At 46.2% G+C, this 10,357-nt stretch overlaps 1 protein-coding gene across 1 annotated transcript in view; it reads left to right on the forward strand.

Annotated features, from left to right (window-relative positions):
- Nucleotides 1-10,357, forward strand: part of Myo1f (myosin IF) — a 49,287-nt gene that overhangs the window by 26,212 nt on the left and 12,718 nt on the right. The window contains exons 11-19 of the mRNA XM_021217621.1: nucleotides 500-580; nucleotides 706-792; nucleotides 2,361-2,447; nucleotides 2,888-3,055; nucleotides 4,409-4,494; nucleotides 6,820-6,901; nucleotides 8,721-8,827; nucleotides 9,806-9,904; nucleotides 10,008-10,152. Coding sequence (XP_021073280.1) covers nucleotides 500-580; nucleotides 706-792; nucleotides 2,361-2,447; nucleotides 2,888-3,055; nucleotides 4,409-4,494; nucleotides 6,820-6,901; nucleotides 8,721-8,827; nucleotides 9,806-9,904; nucleotides 10,008-10,152 — 942 coding nt within the window. The remainder of the gene's footprint in view (nucleotides 1-499; nucleotides 581-705; nucleotides 793-2,360; nucleotides 2,448-2,887; nucleotides 3,056-4,408; nucleotides 4,495-6,819; nucleotides 6,902-8,720; nucleotides 8,828-9,805; nucleotides 9,905-10,007; nucleotides 10,153-10,357) is intronic.

The raw sequence follows: 10,357 nt of genomic DNA on the forward strand, positions 1-10,357 counted from the left end.
ATTGTGTGCATGTGTGTATGAATGCTGCAACATGTGTGCATTATGTGCATGTGTGCATTGTGTGCATGTGTGTATGAATGCTGCAACATGTGTGTGGATGTCAGAGATCACCTTGAGGAGTTTGGCTCTCTCCTTCTGTCACATGAATTCCTGAGATCAAACTCAACATCGCTTACCTTATCATCAAGCATCTTTATCCACTAAGCCATCCTGCCATCCCACATTTTTAAAAGCCAGGCATGAATCTGGATAAAGGAGTGTCTCACCAAGGCTGATGACCTGCGTATGAATGCCAGAACCCATATGTTGAAAAGAGAGAAGAGAATCCTTTAAATTATCTTCTGACCTTCTTATGCACTATGCAAGTGTATGTACACACACACAAATACAAATACACACACAAATTAGGAAAAAGGAGTTTTTAAAACATAACAAGAGGGTGGTGACCAGTGGCATGGGTTTGACCATGTGTCCACTGTCCATTTTTACCTTCCCATAGGCCATCAACCGTGCTATGCAGAAGCCTCAGGAAGAATACAGCATTGGCGTGCTTGACATCTATGGCTTTGAGATCTTCCAGGTTTGGCTCTGGCTGCCCCTCACCCTCAGCCCAACCCTGTTCTATCTGTCACCTAGGCTCACCCAGTATTTACCACAGACATTGCATAGCCCACTAACAGAAAGGCCCTTTCCTTTCCTCCACAGAAAAATGGCTTTGAACAGTTCTGCATCAACTTTGTCAATGAAAAGCTGCAACAGATTTTTATTGAGCTCACCCTGAAGGCAGAGCAGGTGGGCAGGGCAGCCAAGTGTCGCAAGACAGAACTTCAAGCATAAGGGTCTCTGTGACACTGAGGACCCTCCACACAAATTTATTCCACCTCTCTCTGCTCGCTGTATTAGATTCAGCTTCCTGTTACTATAACAAAATATCACATATAATTTATAAAGAGAAAAGGAAAGCTAGGAATGCCATTCAGTTGGTAGAGCTCACTTGCCTAGCATGCATGAAGGCATGAGTTCATCACCAGCTGCATAAACTGGGTGTGGTGCTGCATGCCTTTCATCCCAGCACTCAGGAATTCAAGGTCATCCTTGACTACATAGTGAGTTTGTGGCCAGCCTGGGATAGGAGTGGGGAGAGAGCAGGGGGAACATGCAGGGCATGCCTGTAACCACCACAGAGGTTGCTGCTGAGGCACAGGTGGGAATCCAGTGTAAACAAGAAACATAGAGCTGTGTGTAGGAGTGAACACCTTTAATCCCAGCACTCACTCAGAAAGCAGGGGCAGGCAGGAGCTCTGTGAGTTTGAGGACAGCCTAATCTACATAGAATAGCCAAGGCTACACAGAGAGACCCTATCTCAAAGGAGGAGGAAGAGAGGTGGGGGAGAGGAGGGAAAAGAGGAGGGGGGAGGAAGAAAAGGAAAGAAAGAAAGAAAGAAAGAAAGAAAGAAAGAAAGAAAGAAAGAAAGAAAGAAAGAAGACAGAAAGAAAGGAAGAACTAAAGAAAAACAACAAAAAGAAAGGTAGAAAAAAATACAGTTGTTCGAGCAACTGTTTTGTCCCAGGTAGTATTTGACACATAGCTAGGGACAGCACGGAAATCGCTGCCAAGAACTCTCGAGTGTACAGCTCAGCAGTAGAGTAGCCTGACTTGCTGGATTCCAACCCCAGCATCTGAAAAAGAAAATAAACTGATTTGATTTTTTCCCCTGTCTTAAATGCAGAGCCTGAGGCAAGGGTTCAGGGCAAATGATGTATTTTGGAGGTGCTCATACAAAGCAAAGACAATGGAAAAGTGATTTAAAATAAATATTAGAAGATCCCAGGCTAGGGATGTAGCTCAATGAGTAGAGTAGCTTGCCTACTACATGCAAAATCATGGATTGCATCCCCAGAACCATTATAAACCAGGTGTGGTGGTGCACATTTGCCATCCCAGCACTCAGGAGGTAGAGGCAAGAGGAGTTCAAGGTCATCCTTCGCTCCATATTGAGTTCAGGGGTAGCCTGAGCTACATGAGACCTATCTCAAAAAAATAAAGGGATAGGTGTGCCTAATCCTGCTGGGATTACATATCCCAGGGTGGGGTGGTACCCAAGATAGGCTCCCCCTTCTCTGAGAAGAGAATGGTGGGAGGGATTTGTAAGGGTGGGACTGGGAGGAGAGGGGGACTGTTTTTGGGATGTAAAGCGAATCAAAAAAAAAATTATTAGAGAGAGAAAAAAAAGTCCAAAGCTCAAATAAGGGTGATTATTTACAACTCCTGCTGGCACCGGAGGCAGGGATGTCCCTCAAGGAAGAGTGATGAGACGGAGAGGCAGGCTCCACACTGTCTTACTGCCCCCCACCCCCAGGAGGAGTATGTGCAAGAGGGCATCCGCTGGACCCCCATCGAATACTTCAACAACAAAGTTGTGTGTGACCTCATCGAAAACAAGCTGGTGAGGACTTTAGGAGGGGGCATCACACCGGACTCCAGAGCTAAACCAGTGTACCTGGAAAGGGTTTATGATATCCTGAGGGGAGTGGAGAACCCATATTTGAAATATCTTCCAGCCTCCCCATCCATTGATTCTTCTGCCCACCTTTCTTTTATTTACTCAACATTCCCACTGGTAACATTTTCAGAGTCATGGTAATATCCTCCAAGTAATATCAGCTTGGGGAAGTAAAAGAGGCACGGATTCCTTGCACGCCAGAAGTGGGATAAGAGGAGAGGATAGACAAAAATGGGGTGTGGGGAAAGAAGGAAATGGAAGGGGAAGAGAAAGAGAAAAAGAAAGCGATCACGCTTTGAGCTTGTATTTAGGAGTTCCCTCCCAGACCCTGGCTCAGTCAGGGAGGACCCCAGCCAGGCTGAGCCGGACCTCTATTCTCTCAGAGCCCCCCAGGCATCATGAGCGTGCTAGATGATGTGTGTGCCACGATGCATGCTACCGGTGGCGGTGCGGACCAGACACTGCTACAAAAGCTGCAAGCGGCAGTGGGCACCCACGAGCACTTCAACAGTTGGAGCGCGGGTTTCGTCATCCATCACTATGCCGGCAAGGTGCGTGGAACTCCCTTCTAAGTGGGCGCCCCCTCACAAATCCCAGTCCAGTTTGCAAACTTCCTACTCCTCTGACCAAGTTCCTCTTCCAGAGGGGCCCTAGCTAAACAGAATCAGGGGTTGTCCCAGTGGCCCAAAGACTTCTTCCGAAATAGCCATGTCCCCTCTGCCAGAGCTACAGACACACACTGGCCTCTAATCACAGTTTACCCAATTAGCAAGGCAGCTCCAAACAGACAAGATGGTTCTTCTATGCTGGCACACACACCATAGTGTTCAGTGTTAGCTATAAAAGCCTCTGACAAAAAACCTGACCCACAGTTCCCCAAACCCGTTAAAAACAAACAAAATGGGTTGGAGCCTATCCACCTCACCCCTATCATAGGCTACAGGAATCTCTTAGTTTCTGACCCAAGCTATAGCCACCTTCCCAAGAGATTCCTTGCTATTTCCTCCACCTCAGCAGGAGTAGCAAATATTCCCAATGGCCTCAGCCAGTGCTGCCAAAACCATGAGCAAGACCTCTAAAAGATCCCACTTAAAATAGCAACCCCAAGGGGGTTGGTGGCTCAGCGGTTAAGAGCACTCTGGCTGCTCTTCTGAAGGTCCTGAGTTCAAATCCCAGCAATCACATGGTGGCTCACAACCATCTGTAATGAGATCTGACGCCCTCTTCTGGTGTGACTGAAGACAGCTACAGTGTATGTAGATATAGTAATTAATTAAATCTTTAAAAAAAAAAAAAAAGCAACCCCCAGTTGAAGGCCCATTCCAAAAAATAATCTACCACCAAAACTCCAAATCACCCCCCTACCCCCCGCCCCGATAGCCACTCACATCTACAGTCCCAGGAGCAGAAAGAGCAAACCGTCCTTGGCTATATAGGGAATTTGAGGCCAGACTCTAATTCCAACCTTCCAGCAGCAAGGCAGGCAGATCTCTGTGAATTCATTGCCAGCCTGGTTGCAAGCCCTGACTGGCTACACAGTCAGACCCTTAAGGAGATAGATAAATAAAGCACGAGCATGAGGATCTGAGGCTGGATACCCACACCCTCAAGTTTGGCCTACAACTTCTCAACCTCTCCCTGCTTCGTAAAACTTCATCCCTGACCCCTTAACTCCAAATCCAGCCTTCATCTTCCAGCTTCAATTGAACATCAGACATCTGGGAGCCAAGACCCAAACAACAGATTACAACCTACTATTCTGAAACACAGATTTTGTCTAACTGGACATAACCCCAAGTCCTCTTATCCCTAAGCAAGCCCCACAGGATCCTTGGCCACCTGCCCAGACACTCACACATGAAATTCTTTGCTCCTCACCAACCTTCAATACTGTCTCCCTCCAGGTCTCCTATGATGTCAGTGGCTTCTGTGAGAGGAATCGAGATGTGCTGTTCTCTGATCTTATAGAACTGATGCAGTCCAGTGACCAGTGAGTAGCTGTGTGACTTTTGGGCACAACACCCAGAGGAATGGAGGCTTAGGAACGACTATATCTCTCCAGAACCTGGTCATTCTATGGACTTTGTGGTTGTGTGGCCAAGACACAGCTCTAATCTAAAACTCTGAAGTCTGAGGGTGTAACTCAGTGATGAGTGTTTGCCTAGAATTTGAGGGTTTAGATTCCAGTTCTAGGAAGAAAAGAGGGGAGGAGAGGAGAGGAGAGGAGAGGAGAGGAGAGGAGAGGAGAGGAGAGCACAGCAGAGCACAGCAGAGCACAGCAGAGCAGAGCAGAGCAGAGCAGAACAACTCCCAGTACACTGAAGAGAAAGAAACCCGGGTCTGACTCTGGGTCCCTTTCCAGGGGACACCCTTAAGTTCAGTTCCTTGTATATCGTGTCCATAGCGCCTCTCACAATCCCAACAGTCCAGTGACTGGATAGTTGCCCTTTAAACAAAGAGGAAATACATCACAGGGCTGGAGACCTATCTCAGCTGGTGTGCTAGGCAAGCTCTGGGTTCCTCCCTAGTACTGTATAAACTAGACATGGCTGTGCACGCAGGAAGTGCAAGTAGAGGCCACTTTCGACTACACAATGAATCAGGACCATCCTAAGCTCCGAGAAACCCTGCCTCAAAAGGAGAGAGGTTTTGGTGTAGTTCAGTTGGTAGATTTCTTGCCCGATATTCCGGAAGTCCTTGATTCCATTCCCAGTACACACAAAAGCAGATGTGATACCATACACTGTCATCATATCACTTAGAAGGTAGAACGAGAGGATTGGGAGTTCAAAAGCCTCCTTAGGACTTGGAGTTTGAGCTTGAACTATCGCAACTCTATCTCTTAAAACATATAAACAGGACAGGGGAGATCGTTCTGTAGGTGAAACAGTTGTCGCACAACATAATCAACAGTTCAGACTTGTGTTTGCACAGGTGTACTTGCTGAAAAGTCATAGACCTATGGCAAAATGGTATGTGAAGACCCCAGAATGTCTGCCTAGCTTATGCTGAAAGTCTCAAGTTGAAAAGGCAGGGAACATTCAAAGGTTGTCCTTTGACCTGAATGCACCTACACTCACACAAAGACCTTGTATACATACATCAATAGGCAAAAAGGGAGGCATACAGGTAAGGTTCTTGGATCAGTATGTACTAGCCTTAAAAACAAAACAAGAAATGGGTTCTGGAGCTTGAACTCAGGTCTCCATGTTTACATGGCCAATACTTTGCCAACTGAACCAACTCCCCAGCCTCTCAGCATATTTCTTTGGGGGGATTATTTTGGACTTGTTGTTGTTTGTGTTTATGGTGTCTGGATTTTTTTTTTTTGAGACAAGGTCTTGCTACATATCTCTGGATAGCCTGGAACTTGCTATATAAACCAGGTTGTTCTCAAACTCACAGAGATCCACCTGCCTCGGGAGGCTGGGATTAAAGGCATGCAGCACTACTCCTGAATGCTGTACATATTTCTTTACAAAAATGTACATGTAGGACAGCTGCTTGCAGGAGACATGACTTTGTTGCCAAGATACTTTTCTAATTGATAGATTTTTCTATTTATTTGGGTTGGGTTGTTTTTACATAGAGTCTTGTGTAGCCTAGACTGACCTCCAACTCACTACATAACAAGGATGACCTTGAACTTCTGATCACTAGGCCTCTCCCTTGTAGCTCTCAAGACTATTGGCATGTGTGGCTGTGCTTGGTATATGTGGTGCTGAAGATGGAACCCAGGGCTGTGTTCATGCAAGGCAACCACCTATCAACTAAGTTGTACCCTAGCCTCTTGTTTACTGTTGTTTTAAATCAGGAACTCTCTCGTGCCATCCATGGAGATGCATGCTTTTAATCCCAGCACTCGGACGGCAAGGCAAGCATATATCTCTGTGCGTTCAAGGCCAGCTTGATCTATACAGTGAGTTCCAGGACAGTCAGGGCTATGTAGAAATACCTTCTATTTAAAGAAAATAAAGTTTCTGGCCTTGAACTCACTATGTAGCTGAAGATGAACTTCTGATTCTTCTACCTCCATACCCTGAGTGCTGGGTTAATAAGTGTGTACCCTACACATACAGTTTACACATGTTTCTGTTTAGTTTAACTCTGTGTGACTAGCTATTATCATGGAGTTAAGCTAAAATGTGCAGATAAATCAAGAGACTCAAAATACAATGCCAACCTCACATCCCCTACCTACATTGAGAGGGAACTCTACTTTGCATCTTAGCACTAAGGCAGCCCCTACAACTCTGAGGGCTGAAGAAGGATGTCCAAAGGTCTGTCTTCATTCTGATCCATTCCTCTCTCCTAGGGCCTTCCTACGGATGCTCTTTCCTGAGAAGTTGGATATAGACAAGAAGGGCCGCCCCAGTACTGCTGGCTCCAAGATCAAGGTGGGCCTAGAGGCAGGAAGGGACAGGAGAGGCTAAATTCTACCTGTCCATACTCTTTTTCTCCTTGTTTCAGTGTCTGTCTGTTCCACATCCCTTGGTTCCTCACTGTCTACGGCCCTTTGGCCTAGCAGGTCTTCCTTCAGCTCTTGGTTTAGGAACATGAGCCTAAGTTTGGTCCCTCTGTCTTTCCTTCCTTTCTTCCTTCTCTCCCCTTTTCCCTCCCTGTCTTCATCCCTCCTCTCCTCCCTTTCTTCCCTTCCCTTCTCTCCTTTTCTCTCTGCCCTCCCCACCTCTCTTTCCCCCTCTGTTCACCCTCTCCCTTCCTCTCCTCATCCTTCCACCCCTCCTTTCCCTCCCCACCTTGTCTGACTCCCTTTCCCCACTCCTTTCCATCTTCCCTTCCATCCATCCTTTCTTCTTTCCTCTGCTTGCAGATGGAGCCCAAGGTCTTGTACATGCTGGACATGCACACTGTTATTGGGCTACACATTCCAGATTGCTTATTTGTAAAAGTGGAAATACTACACATATCATAGAACAGGCTGTCTTACCCATTTTTAAGTGTGCAGTTCAGTTACACATGGACTGTGTTCACAGTGTTGTGCAGCCATCTCTAAACTTTATCATAGACTCTGTCCATAGAGATCTGGAGATTGCCTGATTCCCATCGTATGGTCATAGACTCTGTCCATAGAGATCTGGATATTGTAAGGACCTCTTTTCAGTGGCATCATCTAGAACACAAATGTCAGTCACAAAATATCCTCAGAGTCCATCCATGTTGGATCTTCTTATAAGACTGTCCTTCCTTTTGAGGGCTGAATAATGTCCTACTGTATGGATATACCATGTTACATTCAGTTTTTTCGTTCATTGTGCAGAAGGGTTGTGTCTACTTCCTGTTGAGAGTGAATAATGCTGCAAAGTAACATAGAGTCCCATCCAAAGGTCACCTTCACAATTGTTTGTTGAGGACTTTGTGATGATGGCTGATCCTCATACATACAAGGGATTAGCTCAGTTCTACTTGGCAGATGAAGAAGTTAATGATCAGAAACAGGCAGCCACTAACACAGATCACAGAGTTTGAACCTGAATGCTTCATATCATTTCCCTAGTCTTCCCACCTGGCCCCACAACTTTTGCCCAAAAGACTAAAATGCTTAGCCCAAGAACCCAAGCCTGACCACCTCATCTCTCTGTCTGTCTCTCTCTGTCTCTGTCTCTCTCTGTATCTCTGTCTCTGTCTCTGTCTCTCTCTCTCTGTCACACACACACACACACACACACACACACACACACACACACACACACATTTCTTATGTCCAAAGTCAATGTCCCCTTGAAGACAGATGGAAATCTAAGCAGTGGGTTGTTCTGATTTTTCTATTACTCAGTCATCAAACATTTCCAAAGTACCTATTATGTGTTAAGCTATGTGGTAAATGTGACAGATACTAGAACTCCAAGTTTGGGATTTAAGAGGTGGGTAGATCACCTTTAATCCCAGAACTTGGGAGGCAGAGGCAGGTGGATCTTTGCCAGTTCAAGGCCAGCCCTGTCTACAGAGTGAGTTACAGGTACACGAGGACTGGTATACAGAGAAATCCTGTCTCAAAACAAACAAACAAAAAGAGTTGGGTAGATGCACAATATCGGCCCTCATGATGAGAGCTGAGGGAGTTATGCGCACCTGAGGTTTACCCAGTCTGCTTCCCCCACCCCCTCTTTAATGAGAGTTTCTTGAATGGGGAGAGCCAGTCAAGCCAGTAGAGCCATCCTCAAGCCTTCCTCACTCCTGACTTTCCCTCTGCCTCAGAAACAAGCCAACGACCTGGTGTCCACGCTGAAGAAGTGCACACCCCACTACATCCGCTGCATCAAACCTAACGAGACCAAGAGGCCCCGGGACTGGGAGGAAAGCAGGTAAACTGACCATTCTTCACATCTCCCACAAGATCTAGATGGACCCAATGGACCAGTCACTTACATCTGATTCACAGACAAAGTACCAACTTTTGGACCACTGCAGACTGGACTTGAAGTCCACATTAGAATCCTGCAGGGGGTCAGAGAGATGTCCCAGCATTTAAATGTGCTTGCTGCCAAATCTAATGATCTGAGTTCAATCCTTTGGGCTCCACACAGTGGAAGGCAAGAGCCGAAACCTGCAAGCTGTATTCCGACCACGACATACATGCAGTGACATGCATGTACATACACATAAACATGTAACTTAATATATAAAGCTTCTGTGGCCTCATCGTTTACACTAAACTGACACAGGCACCCTATACACACATCCAATCCCCGTGTTAACCCAGATTGACTGTGAAATAATCAAAACACAATTTCTCAAACCTAAACTCCAGAACTAATCCTCCAGGGTGAGCCCAGAATCTTTCCCTCAGGTCTCAGTCCAAGGTTTGGACCCAGACTGAGCTGAGAAACTCCTTGGGACTCAAAACTCACCATCTAAAGCACCCCCAAGCTAGGCATGGTGGCTTTCATGTTTATTCTCAGCCTTGAGAGGTAGAGGCTGGAGGATCATAGATTCAAGAGAAACCTAAGCAACAGAGAGAGACACTTGCCATAGACAGATAGACAGATAGATTATGTAGAAGACAGTAATTAGAAAGGCAATATGTAGACAGGTGACAAATTAGATAGATGATTAATAGATAAATAGATAGATAATAGACAACGGATAGATAATACATAGGTAGATAATGATAAAATCATAAATGATAGATAGATAGATAGATAGATAGATAGATAGATAGATAGATACATACATACATACATACATACATACATACATACATACATACATACATGAGATACCTCCAGCACAAATCTAGACCCCTGGTTTTCCCTGGGCATCTCCCACTTTCCCTCCCACAGAGTGAAGCACCAGGTGGAGTACCTGGGTCTGAGGGAGAACATCCGAGTGCGCAGGGCAGGCTTCGCCTACCGTCGGCAGTTCTCCAAGTTCCTGCAAAGGTAATGAACCTGTCTCTCCTGCCTTGACTGCCTCTCCTGTTGAAATGGCCAACCAGCAGGCCTGCTCCAAATGTCCCCATACGCTCATCACCTCTACCTCTAGGTATGCCATTCTGACCCCTGAGACATGGCCACGGTGGCGTGGAGATGAACGCCAGGGTGTCCAGCACCTGCTTCGTGCTGTCAACATGGAGCCAGACCAGTACCAGATGGGGAGTACCAAGGTCTTTGTTAAAAATCCTGAGTCGGTGAGTGTGTGTGAGAGAGAAAGAGGGATGGGGGCTCAGTGGGTAAACGTGCATAGTAAACAAACCCAGCAAACTGAGTTCTGAGGACCAATCTCAAGAATTCACATAACGGTGCAAGTAGAGAACCAGGCTCTACAAACTTGTCCTCCTCTGACCTACACATGCACACTGTACCGTGGACTGACTCTCTCTCTCTCTCTCTCTC

Source organism: Mus pahari, chromosome 18, assembly GCF_900095145.1.
Source record: "Mus pahari chromosome 18, PAHARI_EIJ_v1.1, whole genome shotgun sequence".
Lineage (NCBI taxonomy): Eukaryota > Metazoa > Chordata > Mammalia > Rodentia > Muridae > Mus > Mus pahari.